Source organism: Myxine glutinosa, chromosome 10 (genome assembly GCF_964187855.1).
Source record: "Myxine glutinosa chromosome 10, kmMyxGlut1.1, whole genome shotgun sequence".
Taxonomy (NCBI): Eukaryota; Metazoa; Chordata; class Myxini; order Myxiniformes; family Myxinidae; genus Myxine; species Myxine glutinosa.
In genome coordinates this window covers 6960593-6984384 of record NC_136270.1, presented here as the reverse complement: position 1 = coordinate 6984384, position 23792 = coordinate 6960593, and the positions used below count along the sequence as shown (strand labels likewise).

Here is a 23792-nt window from a genome sequence, read left to right as displayed (position 1 = left end):
GACCACAACCTGCCTTCGGTGAGTAAGTGAAAGGCCCTCGGAGTTGACTTCATCGCAGGAGATTCCAATGATTCTGAACGCTTTGGTTTCAACAGCGTGAAGCCGAGCTAGGTGTGAGGCAGGAGCACCAGCCCAGAGGGGGGGGAACAGTATTCCATTGAGCTGCGGATGAAAGCCCTTGTATGAGGTGAGGAGCTCAGGTGTGCCAAGGAAGGACTTCGCACGACGGAGGATGCCCAGTCGGCGACTGGCTTTGGAGGCCAGCTTGGAAATGTGGTTTTCCCAGGAAAGATCATAGCAGATAGTGAGACCCAAAAGCTTGAGTGACAACTTATTGGAGAGGATTGTTCAGAAAGTAGAAGGGAGGGTTTTCCAGTCGGTCCTTTCGGAGAGACATAGTGAGTGTGAGATTTGTCAGGATTGAAAGACATGTTCCACTTGTTTGACCAGTCTGTGATTTTGTCCAGGTCTGCAAGAGTGAGGAGGCTGCAGACTGCAGATCTGAGGTATGAGGAATGGAGCGCCAGAGTGGAGTCATCAGCAAAGAGATAGAGAGGATTTTCCAGAGAGTCGGAGAGATCATCGATGAAGCCCAGAAAAAGCACAGGGCCCAGAACACTGCCTTGAGGAACTCCAGCCTGAACAGGAAGGGGAGATGAAGAAATCCATTCAGGGCCACATGTCTTGTATGTAAATGATCCTGAAGGTGCTTGGATGGTTGTGAGTCGCACCTCTGAAAGTGCGACCGTACCACATTTTCACCTGCAGAACCAATTTGGTACCAACTGATGATGCGAAATTGTCATTATTGAAATAAAACCATTACTGTTGCATTGTTACATTTTTTTTTAATTTGGAAAATTTTACAAGTGGAGAATGAAGAGAAGTTTTCCAGGTGTAATGTGACAACACATAACATGCCAAATTCCTTAATTTATTTTCGTCTTTCTGCCATTGATCTTGTTCCGCTGATTTTCAGTTTATCTGTATATACAATGTTTTGCCAGTGTTACTTCCTGTACCGTCTACCGGTAGTGTAGTACTTCCTGTACTGTCTTTACTGGTAATGCTTCACTACTCCTGTAGTTAAACGAACGTAATGGCTATCAAATCGACATCCATTACCGTGAATGGTCTAGCGTTTTTATTGCTGATTGATGTGTTGTAGACAGTGTGGCAATGCCTTTCGGTGATCACTACCAATCGTGACCAAGTGGACCTTATCTTCCATGATTATTAACGTTACATTTTAAAGCAGGTTCAGATTGCTCTTTGGACACTGATTTTAAGACACAAGTGTTTCAGTTCACAACAAGCGTTACGCCGAGGTCCCCCGTCGGTGAAGTGATGTGAGTTGACAAAGTGGAAGACGCAAGGCGGCCATCTTGGATTTTGACGTGGCGACCCAATTTTCAATAGCGTTCTCCCTTATGCGTAGATACACCCACACACCAGATTAGAAGTTAGTAGTTCGTTTATTTTTCAAGATATTTCGCTCACAAGGTTCAGACATATATATATATATGGTGGCGGCCATCTTGGATTTTGACGTGGCGACCCAATTTTCAATAGCGTTCTTCCTTATGCATAGATACACCCACACACCAGATTAGAAGTTAGTAGTTCGTTTATTTTTCAAGATATTTCGCTCACAAGGTTCAGACATATATATATATGGTGGCGGCCATCTTGGATTTTGACGTGGCGGCCCAATTTTCAATAGGGTTCTTCCTTATGCCGAGATACACCCACTCACTAGATTACAAGTTGGTACTTCGCTTATTTTTCAAGATATTCCGCTCACAAGGTTCAGATATATATATGGTGGCGGCCATCTTGGACTTTGACGTGGGTTGCATCCGCACACCAAATTCGAATTTGGTCCTTCGCGTACGCCCGCACGCACGCACGCACGCACGGACGGACACACGGACGGAGGGGAAAACCATAGTCCCCCTTTCGCTCCGTGGTGCGACGGGGGACAACAACAACACTGTCAATACTATTCACCAACACTTGGAAAGCAACGTGAACTAGAATGGCACTCGGTAGAGCGCATACCTCCGCCAGGCCGAACAGTTTATGTTTTGTATCCACTGATAGTCCGAATCTGGAGTTGGACCTGAACCAAAATCGAATCTGCTTGTTCTCATCACCTAACCAACTTGTCCACCAAGTTTATTGATAACTCGTCCACAACTTTTAAAAACATGTTATGTATCGCTTTTAGCCCAATCTCCCATGGTGAAGAATCGCTTCAAGAATTTAATAATTATCGTATCCGAATCCGCATAAAGATCTTTACCAAAATCGAATCTATTTGGTCTTATCGCACACACACCCCAACCTCTCCGCCAAATTTCGTCCAAATCCGTCCACAACTTTTTGAGATATCTTGTTCAATGACAGGCAGACAGACAGGGGTGAAAACATAACCTCCATCCACCTTTGGTGGCGGAAGTAATAAAACCAGTGAAATGTGTGTTTGTGATTTGTGACATGAACTTTAATATCGGTTCGTTACCAAAAGTGGATATGGCTTAGATTTTCACGTCCTTATATGGATAAGTTTCCTTGTATGGAATATATTTAAAACAAAGTTTAACATTTCTATTGTTGTTTGTTTACTGATAAGTTCTTCCACGAGCCTCGACTCTGTGTACAAAAAAAGAAACGTGTTTGGACACAGGTCTTACAAAAAAACAAAACTTGCAAACATTTCTGAGCATTTGCTTAAAATGACAGTTAATAACGTTACCATATGTCTGTCCCAAGAGCATTAGTGAATGTTAACATATTTGCTACATTTTTCAGATACAGGCTGTATGTGTTTCTTGCTTTCAAAATTAATGTTAACTCGACTCCTGCACTAATTTATGAGAATAAAACTGCACTAATTATTTATATACACATACAAATGTTTTTTTTGTTCAAGTGTTACTTGGGCATGACTGTGCCTGAAGCAGTGAACATGCTGTCCCCTTAAATGTTAACAGAAAACTTGAAAATGTCCATGATTATTGGCAACTGCTGTCTTATTACCCTTGCCAGAGGAGAGGGTATTGTTTGGGTCTGTCTGTCTCTCTGTCTGTCTGTCTCTCTGTCTGTCTGTCTGTTTGCACAGAACGTGAGTATGCTTTTCTCTGCAAGTTTTCAACCGTTGGTCCGATTGACAAATTTTCACCTCCTGTAGAATTTTTTAAATGATCATTATGACGTCACAGGTCACGTGGTAGGGCGCCATCTTGGAAAAACTGAAAAAACTTTCAACCTCTATATCTTTGAAACCACTGCATGGAAAAAAAATTTGAAACATGGCTCGTTGTCAAGTACTCCCAATGGGGAGCACGACATATATCCATTATGATGTCATCGGTGCCTTCATTATGACGTCATAATTACACAAGTAGAACGCTTGATCCGATCAGTTTGAAATTTCTTGAGCATGATCTACACAAAAATTGTATGGGAGAATTGAATTGATGATGCCATTGATCACGTGGTTCGGCAGCCATATTGGATTGAACATAAATATACGTCGATAAACCACACAAACACAGCACCGAATAAACACCACACAAAATAGATAACACAAACCTGTCCGAGTGAGGGTCTGCAATTTCTGATTGCTCTTTCTTGTGTAATTTTGCGACCATTGTGTCCCTCATGTAAAACATAGTCTTTTTGGATTAGGCCATTTCCAGTTATTTCCTGCACGCTCCATCACAGACACCTACCTGGAAGTGCTCTTCCCTGACAGCAACCACCTCGCCAGGATATAATTTCCTCCGGCATTCTACTATGAACCAGTCTCCTACCCCAATTTGTGTGTTGTCACTTTGAGTCCTCACTGGTAGATGGTACTTTGTCATCAGTTCCGCTGTTATCCCTGCGAAATATATGTGGCACAATATCATCATGTACCAACTTTAGGAAATGCATCTTTACAGTTTCACCGATTGTTATGGCATTTTCAAACACAGCAGCCAAGTTGAGAGCTATTTTCCTGTGTGCAATTTCAGTTGGCTTAAGTTCCGTGACGAGCACATTTTCCACATCACTGGCAGCTCCAACAAAACGGTGCATTTGTTACAAGACACCGTCTTGTCAACACTTTGTTCCACATACAACACTTAACTGCTCCTCCGATTCCATCGACTGGACCTTTCCCATGGGAACTGCAGAAGAAGTTCTACTCAATTTGAAGACTGTGCTTCCTTTGCAGGGCTGCAAATTCCAGATGCAACGAATCTGTTCTGAAATTGAGAAGCAGGTCCTTCTGACCACACAGAAAGGAACTCAACATGATTGGGCAGTTTCGAGAACCTTGGCCTTGTGGGCAAGAATTGTATCTTTAGTGTATCAGATCATGGGAAGCAATGACATGGGAATGATGGGATCCAGAGTGCCACGAAGCTGCAGGGAATAGGTTGACCTTTCTCTGGTTCTAGTAGGAAGTCTGGATTTCATCTTGATGGGCAAGTGTAATTTTCGGAGAAATCTATCTGTAGCAACGCCATCTTCCCGCCATGTGACCTTAAAGCTGCGGTTTCATGCCAAACACAACAAGAAGCCGCCCGCCCTCGCTTCACATAACAATACTCCATGAATTGAGGAAGGATTGTGCGGATGTAGTTCACAATTAAGTTATCCCACCGTTCCATCTTCCTCAGTTTTCATCATCCTGCCATCTTTGTCTGCTTTCCCAATGAACGGGGTACACGGAGTATTCCAGGAGCCCTCGGAGGTGTAGGGCTTTGTGAATCCAGCTGCATTATTACACTCAACATGCTCATTCAGCCAGCATTTTCTAGATGATTGTTTGCATGGGAAGGAAGCTGGAAGATCGTGTGCTTATGCCGAAAGTTCATATGAGCTTAATGGAGATCATTGATGGCATTGATAGCGTTTTCATAATACCAACAGAGGCATGTGTTGTGGGGCAGTTTCCTGCGAAGCAGAACGTGTTCCTGGCGAAGCTCGGCAAATTTTTATTTCCCCATCTTTATTTCTGGATGTTCCCCCACAAAACACAGTATGAGTTTATTTTATGGAAGATGTAAGATGCCTTGCCTGAAGTTGTCTTATTCCTTTTTTCTTCCAAATAGTTAAAAAACATCTTTGTGACCTGGGGCCTGGCAACTGATGACATATCTCTCATAAAACTGTTGGACTTTCTTCACAGTTTTTCAGCGTATCACAGTTTCTGTGGGGGCTTGAAAGCTTGGAGTGGGGAGGGGACTTGAAAGCTTGGAGTGGGGAGGGGACTTGAAAGCTTGGAGTGGGGAGGGGACTTGAAAGCTTGGAGTGGGGAGGGGACTTGAAAGCTTGGAGTGGGGAGGGGACTTGAAAGCTTGGAGTGGGGAGGGGACTTGAAAGCTTGGAGTGGGGAGGGGACTTGAAAGCTTGGAGTGGGGAGGGGACTTGAAAGCTTGGAGTGGGGAGGGGACTTGAAAGCTTGGAGTGGGGAGGGGACTTGAAAGCTTGGAGTGGGGAGGGGACTTGAAAGCTTGGAGTGGGTAGGGGGCTTGAAAGCTTGGAGTGGGTAGGGGGCTTGAAAGCTTGGAGTGGGTAGGGGGCTTGAAAGCTTGGACTGGGGAGGGGAGGTTGAGGACTTGGGGTTGGAAAGGGGAGGTTGAGGACTTGGGGTTGGGAAGGGGAGGTTGAGGACTTGGGGTTGGGATGGGGAGGTTGAGGACTCGGGGTTGGGAAGGGGAGGTTGAGGACTCGTGGTTGGGAAGGGGAGGTTGAAGACTCGGGGTTGGGAAGGGGAGGTTGCGGACTTGGGGTTGGGAAGGGGAGGTTGAGGACTTGGGGTTGGGAAGGGGCGGTTGAGGACTTGGGGTTGGGAAGGGGTGGTTGAGGACTTGGGGTTGGGAAGGGGCAGTTGAGGACTTAGGGTTGGGAGGAGGAGGAGGAGGAGGAGGAGTTGAGGACCTGGGGTTGGGAGGGTGAGGTTGACGACCTGGGGTTGGGAGGGTGAGGTTGAGGACCTGGGGTTGGGAGGGGAAGGTTGAGGAATTGGCATTGGGAGGGGGAGGTTGAGGATTTGGACTTGGGGTTGGGAGGGGGAGGTTGAGGCCTTGGGGTTGGGAGGGGGAGGTTGAGGACCTGGGGTTGGGAGGGGAGGTTGAGGCATTGGTGTTGGGAGGGAGAGGTTGAGGAATTGGCGTTGGGAGGGGGAGGTTGAGGACCTGGGGTTGGGAGGGTGAGGTTGAGGACCTGGGGTTGTGAGGTTGAGGACCTGTGGTTGGGAGGGGGAGGTTGAGGACCTGGGGTTGGGAGGGGCGGTTGAGGAATTGGCGTTGTGAGGGGAGGTTGAGGAATTGGCGTTGGGAGGGGGAGGTTGAGGACCTGGGGTAGTGGGGTAGGTTGAGGACTGTGGGTTCATGGGAATGAATTTGGATGGGGGAGGGGTCAGCTGAAGTTGCTGTCATTTCTTCAGTATTTTGAGGGTGCTCGGATTTGAATTTTTATTAACACTGATTACAAAATATATATTTTTGGGTTTTTCAGTTATTTTCACACAAAGGAAACTTAATGGAGAATGACCTACATGCAACAATATTAAAATGATCTGTAACTTTATTCTGCTTCAAGGTGCTCTGGGCAGTGATTTTAAGTTGTTGTCCGTGCATGTTTTTATAAAAGCCTGTTCAACTGCTTTTGGCCCTTTAAAAGATTCAACAGGATATTCATTCGATATTTAACGGCTTATGGAAATGCTACTTCGAACTTGGTGTGTCCTCTGTGTATAAATTGTAATGCTCTTCCCGTCCGCCGACGCAGATTGACACTACCAAGCCATCGTGAGCAAGACATTTGTTTTTCATTCTACTGTACATAGAATTGTTCAGCTGGTTTGCAGCATCTGCTAATTGGACAATCTGCGTGTTCATTTCAGGTACCCAGGAACTGTATCGATCTCAAATTAACATGAGAACAAACCACCGGAACCAGCACACGTGGCCCGACTCCACAGCAGAGAGCAGCGGCAGGGTGGGCCGCAAAGGAAAAGCCTCCATGTCAAAAGCTAGCTCAAACCTGGCCACGTGTCCATCTACTGGCAATGTGAGGATCCTCTAGCAATGTTCCATGTGTCTTGTCAGTGAGCATAGAGTGTGTGTGTGTGTGTGTGTGTGTGTGTGTGTGTGTGTGTGTGTTTTGACCTATGTTGACCTATGTTGACCTTTTGGCCTATGTTGACCTGTGTGTGTGTGTGTGTGTGTGTGTGTGTGTGTGTGTGTGTGTGTGTGTGTGTGTGTGTGTGTGTGTGTGTGTGTGTGTGTGTGTGTGTGTGTGTGTGTGTGTGTGTGTGTGTGTGTGTGTGTGTGTGTGTGTGTGTGTGTGTTTTTTTGTTTGTTTGTTTTTACACATTCCACATGACAAGCTCATAACTGCATTGGACAGAGCTGTAGATAAAGCATGTGCAGAAGGTAATAAAGCATACATTAAAGTATAGCAAAAAGAGCACATTGGTCTAAAGGATCATCAATATTCATGCAGTTTTTCAAAAAGTAAACTTAAAGAAAGTATTAAATTTCTCCAAAACAACAGTTTATTTGATACCCATGGGTTCATTCCGTCCCCATTTCTTTGCAAACTTGATCCTGCACATGTGCAGGAATAAACTAACTAATGCGTGCAGATGTGCAAACATCATCAGGTTCATTGATGATTTGTTGGCAATTAACGATGGATTTGTATTTGATCAGCTTCATGATGATATATATCCAAAATAACTCGAATTAAAAAAGGAAAACCAAACTTCCACTTCAGTTTCCTTTTTAGAATTACAAATCAATATCGATAACTAGAACGGCACTCAGTAGAGAGCATACCTCTGCTAGGTGGACAGTTTACATTTTGTATCCCAGAGTAGACCAGAAAATCACAATACAGAATCACATTTAATCGGTCATCTGTCCACAACGTTTTGACATTTCCTGCTATATATCGTTTTTGGCCATATCTCCCAATGGTGAAGAATCACTTAAAAAATTATACTAGCCGGATCCGGATCCAGATCTTCACCAAAATTGAATCGATTCTTCCTTGTCACACACACGTGTCCACCAAGTTTCGTCCAAATCCATCCATAACGTTTTTAGATATCCTGCTGTATATCATTTTTGGCCCTATCTCCCAATGGTGAAGAATCACTTAAAATTTTTAATAATTCTCATATCCGAATCCATATTCAGATCTTCACCAAAATCGAATCATCCTTGTCAGACACCTAACCTGTCCAAGTTTCGTCCAAATCCAACCACAACTTTTTGAGATATCCTGCTATGTGTCGTTTTTGGCTCTTTCTCCCAATGGTGAAGAATCACTTTTTAAAATTCTACCAGCCAGATCCGAATCCGGATCTTCACCAAAATCTAATCATTTCGTCCTTGTAACATACATTACCTATCTGGCAAATTTCATCCAAATCCGTCCACTACCTTTTGAGATATCTTGTTCACAGACAAACAAATGAAAAATCACTCGAAGAGCGACACTTGGCAAAAGAGAACAAAGTAGAATGGCACTTTGTAGAGCATCCTTTTGACCTCATAAATAATTGGTGGTTGAATTATGTGACCTGATATGCAAATCGTCTTCAAATTAAGTTAATCGGATGAAAATTGTAAATTTTAGAAATTTGACCTATGTTGACCTTTTGGCCTATGTTGACCTCAAACATAGTTGGTGGTTGGTTTCAGTAAGCTGATATGCAAATCCTATTAAGATTTCAAGTCTATCGGATGAAAATTGCGGATTTTAGTAATTTGAGGAAAGTGGTTGACCTTAGGCCGATGTTGACCTTTTGGCCTATTTTGATCTGAAAAATAGTTGGTGATTGAATTCAGTAAGCTGATATGAAAATCCTATTCAAATTTCAAGTCGATCTAATGAAAATTGAGGATTTTAGAAATCTGGCCAATCACCTTTTGGCCTATGTTGACCTCAAAAATAGTTGATGGTTGGTTTCAATAAGCTGATATGCAAATCCTATTCAAATTTTAAGTCAATCGGATGAAAATTCAGGATTATAGAAATTTGAAAAAAGTGGTTGACCTTTGGCCTATGTTGACCTTTTGACCTCAAAAACATATAGGATTTTGTCGGACCACAAACTCTACCGTTTGGTGAAGTTTCGTGAAGATCGGTTTAAAATTGTGGCCTGTACGCAATTTTACGTGAGCGGACAGACAAACAAACAAACACACACACAAACCAGAGTGATCAACATACTTGTCCAAAAAATTTTTTTTCATGTAACAAACAAACAAACAAACAGACAGACAGACAAACAGGGATGAAAACATAACCTCCATCCACCTTTGGTGGTGGAGGTAAAAATGAATTTCACAACAAATTATTTGATAAATGAGATTTTCCATTCCACATTGTCCGAATGCCTTTCTTAGACATCAACATTCCTGAAAAGGTATTTTATGCTAAGGTTGCAGGTGAAATAATTAGGACTGTGAGAGCAGCCACCACACACAGCTCTGAACTTGTCAATAGATTAAAACAACTAGTCACATGTATGTTAGCACAGGAAGCTACAGTTGGCAGATTAAAACAAGTTTTCTTCAATATCACAAAACGACACCAAATCGATTTCGTAAAATACAATATGAATAGAAAAATATTATTAACGAGATATTTATGTAAATACAGTATCAAAAATATCTATATATCTATATGTATATATATATATATATATATATGAATATATATATATATGAATATATGTATATATATATATATATATATATATATATATATATATATATATATATATATATATATATATATATATATATATATATATATATATATATATATATATATATATATATATATATATATATATATATATATATGTATATATATGTATGTATATATATATATATATATATGAATATATATATATATGAATATATATATATATATATATATATATATATATATATATATATATATATATATATATATATATATATATATCTCTATATATATATATATATATATATATATATATATATATATATATATATCTCTATATATATATATATATATAGATATCAGTCACTATGCGACCTTCATATCATCAGTGGAGAACCGCCAGCAAGGTGTCCCATACAGCTGCTGCTGCACCTTGCTGGGAGCGATAAGCACCGCCTGCCACGTGGTAACGTTATCTCTGGTATCCACTCATCATATGGAGTCGACCTATATATATATATATTACCAAGGTTGAATCAACTTCAACCTTGTACTTGTATTATTAACGTGCACCTCCTCCATGGGAAAACCGTGACCTCAACCTACACAGTTCGACGTGACACGCAGGTGTATACACATTATACATATATATATATATATACAGTGCATTCAGAAATGTATTCAGACCCCTTCACTTTTTTCACATTTGGTTATGTTGCAGCCTTTTACTGAAACCGTTTAAATTCATTTTTTCCCTCATCAATCTACACTCAATACCCCATAATGACAAAGAGAAAACAATATTTTAGAAAGTTTTGCAAATTTATAAAAAAGAAAAAACTGAAATATCACAATGACATAAGTATTCATACCCTTTGCTATGACACTTGAAATTTAGCTCAGGTGCCTCCCATTTCTCTTGATCATCTTTGAGATGTTTCTGCACCATGATTGGAGTCCACCTGTGGTAAATTCAATTGTTTGGACATGATTTGGAAAGGCACACACCTGTCTATATAAGGTCTCACACCTGATATAAGAGCAAAAACCAAGCCATGAGGTCGAAGAACTGCCTGCAGAGCTCAGAGACAGGATTGTGTCGAGGCACAGATCTGGGGAAGCCGACAAAAAAATTTCTGCTGCATTGAAGGTTCCCAAGAGCACAGTGGCCTCCATAATTCTTAAATGGAAGAAGTTTGGAATAACCAGGACTCTTCCGAGAGCTGGCCACCCGGCCAAACTGAGCAATCGGGGGAGAAGGGCCTTGGTAAGAGAGGTGACCAAGAACCCGATGGTCACTCTGGCTGAGCTCCAGAGATCCTGTGTGGAGATGGGAGAAACTTCCAGGACAACCATCACTGCAACACGCCACCGATCTGGGCTTTATGGCAGAGTGGCCAGACGGAAGCCTCTCCTCAGTGAAAGACACATAAAAGCCCACTTGGAGTTTGAAAAAAAGTACCTAAAGGACTCTCAGACTGTGAGAAACAAGATTCTGTGGGCTTTCAAATGGAGTGATTTCCACCCTTGCTTCGATCGGGTTCCCCACCTTGAGTTTTGACGAGAGGGAGTGGGGTCCCCCATGGGGTACTTCGGGCTGTACCCTGCCCATATGTAGTTGTAATTGTCATGGTTCCCTTTTTGAGGCAATGTTTTTATGGCCGGATGCCCTTCCTGATGCCAACTTTTTTAGTCGCCTCTTGTGACACGCAGGGATACGGTGTACCTATTCTAAACCAGGGTACACATGTACTGATGTAGGTAATCTACTGATGTGGATTCATGATGTACCATCTATTGATGTCGGTAATCTACTGATGTGGATCTACTGATGTGGATAATCTACTGATGTGGATCTACTGATGTGGATCTACTGATGTGGATGAACTGATGTAGGTAATCTACTGATGTGGATCTACTGATGTGGATCTGCTGATGTGGATCTACCTACTGATGTGGATCTACTGATGTGGATCTACTGATGTGGATCTACTGATGTGGATCTACTGATGTAGGTAATCTACTGATGTGGATCCATGATCAAAGTTGTGGATCTGCCGTTTGGAGAGGTCCTGGGCTGAAACTAACGAAACCCCAAGGAAGAACGGTGCCTCAGCTGATGATCCATGCAGTCGGGAAACTAGTCGATTGCTTACAGGTTAACGTTCTTACTTTAGTAAGGGAAACTATGTTTTGATGTTTGCAATTTAAATGAAGTTGAATATGGGATTTTGTGGAACTAGGACGTGCCCGTACGTGGGTGCCCGTACGTGCGTGCAAAAAAGCATGCGTGCAAACAACAACAACAAAAAAAAACTTTGAAACCACGTGGCAGTAACGACCACAGAACCCCCCCCCTCTATTTACATGAAATGGTTTGGTGCATTCGCAACGACCACAGAACCCCCCCCTCTATTTACATGAAATGGTTTGGTCCATTCGCAAAGCCAAAGCGAACGGCGAACGGCTAAATCGCCATAGCTCGGTAACTACTTGTCCGATTAATATGAAACCTTGAAAAGGCACATCCTCGGGTCCCCAGCAATATACCTGGCAAGTTTCAAGTATATCGGACCCGTGGTTGTCGAGAAACAGCGGTCACAGACAAACATACACACATACAAACACACATACAAACACACAGACACACATACACACAGAGATTACTGGAATTATAGATAGATTAACATCACTTACCGCAATCTTTAAATTATATTTTACAGCAATCCTTTATACATTATATAGGATTGATTTACAGTTAAAAAAAAATAGTTATAAGATTTACAATTATTATATAGGATTTGATAATTATGTCGGATTAAATTATATAGGATTGATACATTTACAGCAATCCTTTATACATTATATAGGATTGATTTACAGTTTAAAAAAATTAGTTATAAGATTTACAATTATTATATAGGATTTGATAATTATGTCGGATTATATTATATAGGATTGATACATTTACAGCAATCCTTTATAAATTATAAATTATTATAATACATTTAGGAACAACCAATCGTGTGTGTGTGTGTGTGTGTGTGTGTGTGTGTGTGTGTGTGTGTGTGTGTGTGTGTGTGTGTGTGTGTGTGTGTGTGTGTGTGTGTGTGTGTGTGTGTGTGTGTGTGTTATTAAAATCGCTGGACTTGTTTTGGGCTCTGAAAATGAATAGAGGCCTACTCGTTGGAGGCACCCCCCTCTAAGCATTTAAGCCCCACTTAAGAGGCTTGTTTTGCAGGTTGAAGGTTGCAACGACAGGTTCTCGCCAGGCCCAGAAAAAGTGGATTTCGAGGAAGAATTGATGAATGACCAGCAGAGCCTCAAGGACCTTGCGCTCGAAGAAGAACAAATGAGCGAGCAAGACTTTTTTGCTGCAGAAGAGAGCTCTCTCTTTGAAGTTGGCTCAGTTGTCGAGGTGCTCGTAAAGAGCAAGCAAGCGTTTGGAGTGATTCGGTGGATGGGAACACTACCTGTAAAGGATGGAAAGTTTGCAGGTGTTGAAATGGTAAGACAACTGGATTAAAAAGACCCGTTCTTCATTCTGTGGTGGACTATTCCCTCCATGTAAAAGGCAATATTTTTCCTCGTCTTGCACTCTGGCTAGTTTACTGCCACCACTCAAAATGAATTGCAGGTTATTAAAAGTATTGGAGCCACCTTTGGAGGCCATTTTTCCCCGCAGAGCAGGGGTTGGCCTTTTTCGGGCACCTTGGTCTCCTTTTTGAAGCAATTAAAAGTATTGCATGTACTAAATTGTATGACAGTGATTTTGCTCCTTTAAGCATACCATTGTTATCGGAGTTTAAGATCTCTGGATATTTATACGAGTAATATTTACAAAAATGGCTGATTAGCATTACAGATTCAGTCCCTGACGTCATATTATATATATATATATATATATATATATATATATATTAATTTTTTTAAATACAGGATGTAAGGCTCATAGTGGAGCTATTACAAACACACACATGCACTCAGGGAGGTGTGATACTGAGACCTGGTGGGTCTTCATTGCATCTCCTGAAACCCACCCACATGTGCAGATATCAGCCAACTGTCACTTTCACTCGCATCTCACACACACACACACACACACACACACACACACACACACACACACACACACACACACACCTGGGAGGGCTCTGTTCCACCTTCTGAAACCTGCATGTGGATATGACAACCAACACCAACAACAACAACACACGTTTCAGCCTGTTTTTTTCACGAGACACACGACAGGGCTGTTAGAGATGAGACAAACACAGTCACTGAGCTTGAGGGAAGTGCCGTCACTTTCCAGGGCACTCTGGGTACCAGCAACGTCACCACACTGCTGCCACTTTTTTCACCGCACTGAGCGGGGCATTTCCCAAGGAGGAGTTTCCTCCTTCCAATGAATGCCACCCTGTGGGGTTTGTCCATACTCTTATCCTTTTAAATGCTGAGCGTTAAGCAAGGAAGCAGCACGTACCACTTTTAAAGTCTCTGGTATGACCCGACCGGGATACGAACCGCTGACCTCCCGGGCTCAGGACGAACACTCAAACCATAATATCACCGAATGTGGTTTTGAATGATGATCTTCCACCAAACTCGGAATTATTGTGTAACTTAGAGGGAACAGATAAACGTTTACCTGTAAATGTATGGAGATTTATAGACCAGGCTGACAGTCTTTTGACACCTTGCACCTTGATGGGCTTATTCCGCAATCAAAATAAAGCCTCCATTTCTAGCGTGGGAACACATGACGTGCAAATGGCATTGGAAATTGAAGGTGAGCTGTATTTGTAATTGGCCAAAGTGCTGGTGAGAACTCGCCTACTCTTTGCACTAGATACTGCAGGATCTTCAAAGTCCACCAACTAATGCTAGCAGACGGGAAACCCAGTTTGGCGTCCATCTGGGTGAGGGAACATATGTGCTTACTTTTGTCTCATCTCGAAACTGTATGTTAAAAACAAAATGGGAACCTTGACCTGCAGACACCAGGTGTTTATGTGATGCTGCAGCCTGACTTGGAGTGAGTCGACTCGCTGCTCAAGCACATTTTGATAGCTGCCGTTGTTGTTCCAGGAGGAAGAGGTGAGCGAAGGCACGGATGGTACTTATGAAAAGAAGAGCTACTTCAATTGCCCACCTGGAAAAGGCCTCTTTGTGCGGTTGGGACGATGCCGCCCAGACTCGCGCTTCCCCTTGTCTGCTGCACATACTCTAGACCAAGTGCAGCGCTGCAACTCAATAGGTGCAAGCCTTACAGCATTTTGCATCCTCAGGACAAATTCCATGTCGAGTGGCTCCATCTAGGCCCTGGGTTGTTAAACCAAGTAGTTAAACTCACCCTGGGTTTCTAAACCAAGTAGTTAAACTCAACCCTGGCTTGTTAGACCATGTAGTTAAACTCACCCCTGTCTTGTTAAACCAAGTAGTTAAACTCACCCCTGTCTTGTTAAACCAAGTAGTTAAACTCACCCCTGGGTTGCTAAACCAAGTAGTTAAACTCAACCCTGGCTTGTTAGACCATGTAGTTAAACTCACCCCTGTCTTGTTAAACCAAGTAGTTAAACTCACCCCTGTCTTGTTAAACCAAGTAGTTAAACTCACCCCTGTCTTGTTAAACCAAGTAGTTAAACTCACCCCTGGCTTGTTAAACCAAGTAGTTAAACTCACCCCTGGGTTGTTAAACCAAGTAGTTAAACTCACCCCTGGGTTGTTAAACCAAGTAGTTAAACTCACCCCTAGGTTGTTAAACCAAGGAGTTAAACTCACCCCTGGGTTGTTAAACCAAGTAGTTAAACTCACCCCTGGGTTGTTAAACTCACCCCTGGGTTGTTAAACCAAGTAGTTAAACTCAACCCTGGCTTGTTAGACCATGTAGTTAAACTCACCCCTGTCTTGTTAAACCAAGTAGTTAAACTCACCCCTGTCTTGTTAAACCAAGTAGTTAAACTCACCCCTGTCTTGTTAAACCAAGTAGTTAAACTCACCCCTGGCTTGTTAAACCAAGTAGTTAAACTCACCCCTGGGTTGTTAAACCAAGTAGTTAAACTCACCCCTGGGTTGTTAAACCAAGTAGTTAAACTCACCCCTAGGTTGTTAAACCAAGGAGTTAAACTCACCCCTGGGTTGTTAAACCAAGTAGTTAAACTCACCCCTGGGTTGTTAAACTCACCCCTGGGTTGTTAAACCAAGTAGTTAAACTCACCCCTGGCTTGTTAATCCAAGTAGTTAAACTCACCTCTGGGTTGTTAAACTCACCCCTGGGTTCTTAGACCATGTAGTTAAACTCACCCCTGTCTTGTTAAACCAAGTAGTTAAACTCACCCCTGTCTTGTTAAACCAAGTAGTTAAACTCACCCCTAGGTTGTTAAACCAAGTAGTTAAACTCAACCCTGGCTTGTTAGACCATGTAGTTAAACTCACCCCTGTCTTGTTAAACCAAGTAGTGAAACTCACCCCTGTCTTGTTAAACCAAGTAGTTAAACTCACCCCTGGGTTGCTAATCCAAGTAGTTAAACTCACCTCTGGGTTGTTAAACTCACCCCTGGGTTGCTAAACCAAGTAGTTAAACTCAACCCTGGGTTGTTAAACCAAGGAGTTAAACTCACCCCTGGGTTGTTAAACCAAGTAGTTAAACTCACCCCTGGGTTGTTAAACTCACCCCTGGGTTGTTAAACCAAGTAGTTAAACTCACCCCTGGCTTGTTAATCCAAGTAGTTAAACTCACCTCTGGGTTGTTAAACTCACCCCTGGGTTGCTAAACCAAGTAGTTAAACTCAACCCTGGCTTGTTAGACCATGTAGTTAAACTCACCCCTGTCTTGTTAAACCAAGTAGTTAAACTCACTCCTGTCTTGTTAAACCAAGTAGTTAAACTCACCCCTGGCTTGTTAAACCAAGTAGTTAAACACCCCTGGCTTGTTAAACCAAGTAGTTAAACTCACCCCTGGGTTGTTAAACCAAGTAGTTAAACTCACCCCTGGGTTGTTAAACCAAGTAGTTATCCTCACCCCTGGCTTGTTAAACCAAGTAGTTAAACCCACCTCTGGGTTGTTAAACTCACCCCTGGGTTGTTAAACCAAGTAGTTAAACTCGCCCCTGGGTTGCTAAACCAAGTAGTTAAACTCGCCCCTGGGTTGCTAAACCAAGTAGTTAAACTCACCCCTGGGTTGTTAAACCAAGTAGTTAAACTCACCCCTGGGTTGCTAAACCAAGTAGTTAAACTCACCTCTGGCTTGTTAAACCATGTAGTTAAACTTACCCCTGGGTTGTTAAACCAAGTAGTTAAACTCACCCCTGGGTTGCTAAACCAAGTAGTTAAACTCACCTCTGGCTTGTTAAACCATGTAGTTAAACTCACCCCTGTCTTGTTAAACCAAGTAGTTAAACTCACCCCTGTCTTGTTAAACCAAGTAGTTAAACTCACCCCTGTCTTGTTAAACCAAGTAGTTAAACTCACCCCTGTCTTGTTAAACCAAGTAGTTAAACTCACCCCTGGCTTGTTAAACCAAGTAGTTAAACTCACCCCTGGGTTGTTAAACCAAGTAGTTAAAGTCACCCCTGGCTTGTTAAACCAAGTAGTTAAACTCACCCCTGGGTTGTTAAACCAAGTAGTTAAACTCACCCCTGGGTTGTTAAACCAAGTAGTTAAACTCACCCCTGGGTTGTTAAACCAAGTAGTTAAACTCACCCCTGGGTTGTTAAACCAAGTAGTTAAACTCACCCCTGGCTTGTTAAACCAAGTAGGTAAACTCACCCCTGGGTTGTTAAACCAAGTAGGTAAACTCACCCCTGGGTTGTTAAACCAAGTAGGTAAACTCACCCCATGGTTGTTAAACCAAGTAGTTAAACTCACCCCTGGCTTGTTAGACCATGTAGTTGCAATCCTAGTTTGCAATGGGTTATCTCGACACCATTAAATGATTCAAATTTGGTTTAAGGTTATGGGCATCAGATTGTCATCCTTGAAATAACTCTGAGTTGGCCATAACTTCACCTCGGTCTGGAGGTTTGTTACCAATCCAGTTAACAATAACTTGTCACCACTCTTTCCACTCTCTGTGGCAGCGTTCAGCAATTATCGGAGTGAGACCGTTAAGGGAATAGTGATGCCTCCATCAGACACACAAGCACTTGGCATCTTTTCTGGCAGAACCAAAGGCATCCAGGGCCACTTGAATTCCTGCTACATGGACTCCACACTGTTCTGGTAAGTGGGGAACTTTTTACCTGTACGGGTGTGTAGGTTTGTTTAGCTGCACCAGTTGGTATAGCTCGACCGCTACGCTTTTATTTGAGTAAAAACAAAAGAACGATGTGCGTCCCCGGTTATGTTGTGTCATGGAAACTCATTGAAGTTGTCCCGTATTTTATGCCTCTTACAATGGTGTACTGTGTGCAGTATGTTTGCCTTGAGCACGGCATTTGACGGCATGCTGCACCGGCCTGCGACCGAGTCGGACTCTCGGGAATACAATCGGGTGCAACGCCTCCTGCGCGAGGACATCGTCAACCCATTGCGGAGGTAGGTGAACTTCTATTGATGTCGACGATGGCAAAACCTTGTGTCGTTGACATCCCACGAGCATTCCCTTTGCTGTTGGCAGACACGGCTATGTGAGCGCAACCAAAGTGATGCAGCTGCGCAAAGAGCTGGACAGCATGGGTTGTGTTACTGGTCTTACCAACGAAGAAAAAGGTAACGAGAGCCCCTTCTCTGGGCATCACTGCTCTCACCTGCAAACGGCCCTTGTGGTACATATCAAAAGTACTATGCTTTTCGTCATCCTGGACTGTGGCCACCTTATCTTGTTAAGATTAATTTATGACGAAGCTCGGGCTATTTGGCTCACAATGCGTGTCTGGCATCCACGTCCCAACACCACTTTATATCTCTGCAGACCCAGAAGAATTCCTCAATATATTGTTCCAGCACGTTTTGAAGGTTGACCCTTTCTTGAAGATTAGGTAAGTGATGTGTTCTGTGTTTGTGATGTTTGTTATCTTGACCAGCAGCGTGTGTGTGCATGTGTTGTTGTTTCATTTGTAACTTGTTTCTAGCTCTGAGAAGACTAACATCCAGGAGAGTTATCTTTACCAAATCTTCTTGGAACGCGATGGTCGAGTCAAGGTTCCCACTGTTCAACAGTTACTCGAACAATCCTTTCATACCGCAGACCTCAAGTTAACCGAGGTGTGTCTAATACTGCAAGCATCGAATGCACTCTAACAGGTTTTAGTCAATATGCATCCACTGGACTATTAGCTTCCCTTCGCTGAAGCCTTATCTTGATTTTTGCCTAATCCTGTGTGGGTCTGTGATAGATGCCCTCCTGCCTCATCGTCCAAGCACCTCGCTTTGGCAGGGAGTTCAAGATGTTCAGCAAAATCATCCCTTCGCTGGAGTTGGACATCACCAACTTGCTAAAGGACAGTAAGTTTGTGGTTGGACATTTGCTGCATGCACAAAACCTCGGCGTTTGTATTTGGGTAGGTTGTGGGTAGGCGGGGTAGGTTGTGGGTAGGCGGGGTTGGTTGTGGGTAGGCGGGGTTGGTTGTGGGTAGGCGGGGTAGGTTGTGGGTAGGCGGGGTTGGTTGTGGGTAGGCGGGGTTGGTTGTGTGTAGGCGGGGTTGGTTGTGTGTAGGCGGGGTTGGTTGTGTGTAGGCGGGGTTGGTTGTGTGTAGGCGGGGTTGGTTGTGTGTAGGCGGGGTTGGTTGTGTGTAGGCGGGGTTGGTTGTGGGTAGGCGGGGTTGGTTGTGTGTAGGCGGGGTTGGTTGTGTGTAGGCGGCGTTGGTTGTGGGTAGGCGGGGTAAGTTGTCGGTAGGCAGGGTTGGTTGTGGGTAGGCAGGGTTGGTTGTGGGTAGGCGGCGTTGGTTGTGGGTAGGCGGGGTTGGTTGTGTGTAGGCGGCGTTGGTTGTGTGTAGGCGGCGTTGGTTGTGTGTAGGCGGCGTTGGTTGTGTGTAGGCGGCGTTGGTTGTGTGTAGGCGGCGTTGGTTGTGGGTAGGCGGGGTAAGTTGTCGGTAGGCAGGGTTGGTTGTGGGTAGGCGGCGTTGGTTGTGGGTAGGCGGGGTTGGTTGTGTGTAGGCGGCGTTCGTTGTGGGTAGGCGGCGTTGGTTGTGGGTAGGCGGCGTTGGTTGTGGGTAGGCGGGGTTGGTTGTGTGTAGGCGGGGTTGGTTGTGTGTAGGCGGGGTTGGTTGTGTGTAGGCGGGGCTGGTTGTGTGTAGGCGGCGTTGGTTGTGGGTAGGCAGGGTAGGTTGTGGGTAGGCGGGGTAGCTTGTGTGTCGGCGGGGTATGTTGTGGGTAGGTGGGGTTGGTTGCAGGTTGGGGCGATCTTTCCCTTGTACAGTTACGTGATTGTATGCCTATTTTCAGCATTATATTATCATGCCCTCTATCCACGAGGATCTCCCATACCGTCATTGTCCTAAGCATCTAAATACCTCAAAGCATGAGCATCAGAAACAGGTACATGTTCAGTCCCTTCTGTCCCTTGTTGGACCATGCAGGCCCCCGTGAATGTGTCGTGTGTGAGCGCTCGGCTGACGTCGAGTGTCGTGACTGTTACCTCGACATGGTGATCTCTCCAGGCCGGATAAAGCAGTACTGCAACACCTGCAGTCAGCAGGTAGGAACCAGGAACCGCTTGGTTATATACAAGGGAATGTATTTGTGTTTGTTTCAATAAATGTCGTGCTTAAATTTACTGGTATCATTTGGACCAAATTCAAATGTTGCATAATCAGGAAGATTGGTTCTAATCGGGGAAAATGACATATGTTCGCAGTGGAATTCTTCATGATATTCTTCCACCAAGAATACCTTCCACCCTGGTGTTGGGTTAGCGGCTAGGGTGCCGGCTTAGGATCCTAGGATCCTGGGTTCGAATCCCGGTCGATCGCTGAATTAACGCCAGGGGGGTTGACTCAGCCTGTCATCCTTCCGAGGTCGGCTAATTGAGTACCAGTTCACTGGTAATTCCCTGTTTGTCGTTAAAGGCGGCAAAAAGGGTTGGCGTCAGGAAGGGCATCCGGCCGTAAAACATTGCTTCAAAAAGGGGACCAAAAAACAACAACAACCATGGTTCCCGAAAAAGGCCAACCCCCGCTTTGCGGGGAAAAATGGCCTCTAAAGGTGGTTATTTTTATATTTATTCTTCCACCAAGAGGGGAAGTGGAGGAGATTATTATTATTATTATTTTTTTTGTATACAAGATCGAGGCTCGTGTAAGAGATAACATAAATCACAAAAAAACAACAACAAATGGACACATAAAACGTATGATAATCGGGAGATCTGTGGGAAGGAGAGGGCTTGGGAAGGGGGTGGGGGGGGGGGTGGGAGAGGTAAAAAAACACATGGACACTGCTAGGACTTCAGGGAAAGAAATCTGGGAAATCTGGTATTTGAAAAAAGTGGATCTGGGGTGAAATTAGTGGGGGTAGAAGAGATCAAGGTTTTGGATGGGGGAAGATAAGAGATGGTGGTGAACAGCCGTTTTAAGGACCTGGAGGGAGGAGTGGGATTGAAGAGAGTGAGGGAGTTTGTTCCAGAGGCGGGAGAAAAGAGGAATGAAAAAGTGAAGGTGAGCAGAGAGCCGAGATTTTGCCAGTTTAACCATAAGAGGGTTGCTGGCAGATCTTGTGCGACCTGTAGGAATATTTGGGGGACAGACCACAGACAGGGCTGGGGGAGCAAGGCTGGAGAGGAGTCGGTAGAAGACAGAAAGACCACCAAACCTGCCTGCGGTGAGTGAAAGGCCCTCGGAGTTAGCTTCATCACGGGAGATTCCAATGATTCTGAAAGCTTTGGTTTCAATAGCGTGAAGTCGAGCTAGGTGTGAGGCAGGAGCACCAGCCCAGAGGGGAGAGCAGTATTCCATTGAGCTGCGGATGAAAGCCTTGTATGTGGCGAGGAGCTCAGGTGTGCCAAGGAAGGACTTCGCACGACGGAGGATGCCCAGTCGGCGACTGGCTTTGGAGGCCAGCTTGGAAATGTGGTTTTCCCAGGAAAGATCATGGCAGATAGTGAGACCCAAAAGCTTGAGTGACAGAACAACTTGGAGAGGATTATTCAGAAAGTGGATGGGAGGGTTGTCCAGTCGGTCTTTTCGGAGAGACATCGTAAGAGTGTGAGATTTGTCAGGATAGAAAGACATGTTCCACTTGTTTGACCAGTCTGTAATTTTGTCCAGGTCTGCAGAGAGTGAGGAGGCTGCAGACTGCCGATCTGAGGGATGAGGAATGGAGCGGCAGAGAGTGGAGTCATCAGCAAAGAGATAGAGAGGATTTTCAAGAGAGTCGGAGAGATCATTGATGAAGACCAGAAAAAGCACAGGGCCCAGAACACTGCCTTGGGGAACTCCAGCCAGAACAGGAAGAGGAGATGAGAGAAATCCATTCAGGGCCACACATTGACTATGACCAGAGAGGAAGTCCGCAAGCCATGCGTGGAGATTTCCATGGATACCATAGGAGGAGAGTTTGGTGAGCAGAGCGGGGTGCCAGACCGTATCGAAGGCACGTGATATGTCAGAGACAGCTCTGAGAGATGTAGAATAAAGGGGGAGGGATAGGTGCAGAGGAGGAGAAGGAGATGGAGAGACTTTATCAATGGAGAGGGAGGGTGATATCGATGCAGGAAGAGAGGATACAGGTTTTTTGTTTTCTCTAAACGATACTCTGTTCTCGTTCAAACATCATATTGCGTGTATTGAATCCACAATTTTAACTTTTGATAGATGAGAAATCTCGTTCATTGAAAGCTGGTTCAAAGCAAACAAAATGTAGGAATAGCTTGAACCAATTCCAAACATGTCAAGGTAATGGTTTTCCACCCAGGTGCACCATCATCGTGGAAGGATAAATCACACGCCTCGCGAACTCTACGTGCCCCCGGAATTTCGTGACGGAGCCTCAAGGTTCGTGCCTCGTGAATGCTTGCAACTTTTTGGCGTTCTGTGCATACAGACGAGTCACTATGTGGCTTTCCTCAAGTATGGTGCCGCAGATGAGGCCTGGCTCTTTTTTGACAGCATGGCTGACCGAGAAGGTAAATATTTCATTGCACTTATTTTAAAATGAAGTTGATGCTGAAGCGTTTATATGATGGCTAAACGGTGCCTTTACCCACAAGGCGGGCAAGACGGTTTCAACATCCCGGAGGTGCGACCTTGCCCAGAGGTGGCCCAGTACCTCAGCTTGCCTCCCGACCAGTTGGACAAGTTGGACAGCCGTCAAATGGCAGGCTCGGCTTCACGGCTGTTCTGCGACGCCTATATGTTCATGTACCACCACCCCCAGCTCATGCAATACAAGTGAATGGGCTTTGTCCCCAGTTCCATAAACCACCCATTGAGAAGACTCAGTTTAGGCCTGCAGCCCTTCAATAGTTCCTGGCATTCTTTTTCAAGGATGTCAAAAATGAGGCACGGAGGTTTGTTTGGTGGCCTTGTGCCACCCACTTTGAGTGCCACCGGAAGGTAATACCACCTCATGGCAGTTTGCACTTACTTTGATGGAAACGGAGTTGCCTTTTAATGGGAGTGTGTCAAGGGAGGTATTACTCGGGTATCGTCCTCTTCTCCCCTTGTAATATTTTATTTTGGGAACTGTTGCAGAAAACAGCAGCGTGTTCTGGTATTGGCAGCTGATCCTACGGGTTTGAAGGAGGACAGGATCTCATCTTGTGCTAACCCTGGAAATCATAAGTTTAGTTTAACTGAAATCCTGCTGGGGCCCACACGTTGTCAGTGCCACTTTAAAGCCATCGCCTCGACTAGCCAGTGCCTCTCCGTACACACCTGCGCTTAATGACATCACAAGTGCACCTGTCTGACATAATTAATTGTGCTTGTACTAGTGTCCTTAAAACTAGTGACATTGCAGTTTGAGTGTAACAAAAAAACACAACTTTCTACAGTCCCATACATGCTCTGCTACTGTAAATGAAAAGTATATGCTTTCCGCACTTACACTGGCCTTAGTAATGTAAGGAAAAGCAGACTTGAACCTTATCTGTACAAAAGGCATTTAATAAAGATACTTTATTTTGACAAACA

At 44.1% G+C, this 23792-nt stretch overlaps 1 protein-coding gene across 5 annotated transcripts in view; it reads left to right on the top strand.

Annotated features, from left to right (window-relative positions):
* The window catches only part of CYLD (CYLD lysine 63 deubiquitinase), a 134820-nt gene extending 111028 nt beyond the window's left edge, over nt 1–23792 (top strand). For all 5 annotated transcript variants that reach the window (XM_068127095.2, XM_078785321.1, XM_068127096.2 and 2 more), the window contains 12 exons: nt 6905–7071; nt 12965–13231; nt 14812–14980; nt 17802–17943; nt 18136–18258; nt 18341–18432; nt 18635–18701; nt 18795–18927; nt 19059–19167; nt 20241–20359; nt 22573–22783; nt 22868–23792. In XM_068127095.2, the coding sequence (XP_067983196.1) occupies nt 6905–7071; nt 12965–13231; nt 14812–14980; nt 17802–17943; nt 18136–18258; nt 18341–18432; nt 18635–18701; nt 18795–18927; nt 19059–19167; nt 20241–20359; nt 22573–22783; nt 22868–23052 (1784 nt within the window). In that variant the 3' untranslated portion in view covers nt 23053–23792. The remainder of the gene's footprint in view (nt 1–6904; nt 7072–12964; nt 13232–14811; nt 14981–17801; nt 17944–18135; nt 18259–18340; nt 18433–18634; nt 18702–18794; nt 18928–19058; nt 19168–20240; nt 20360–22572; nt 22784–22867) is intronic.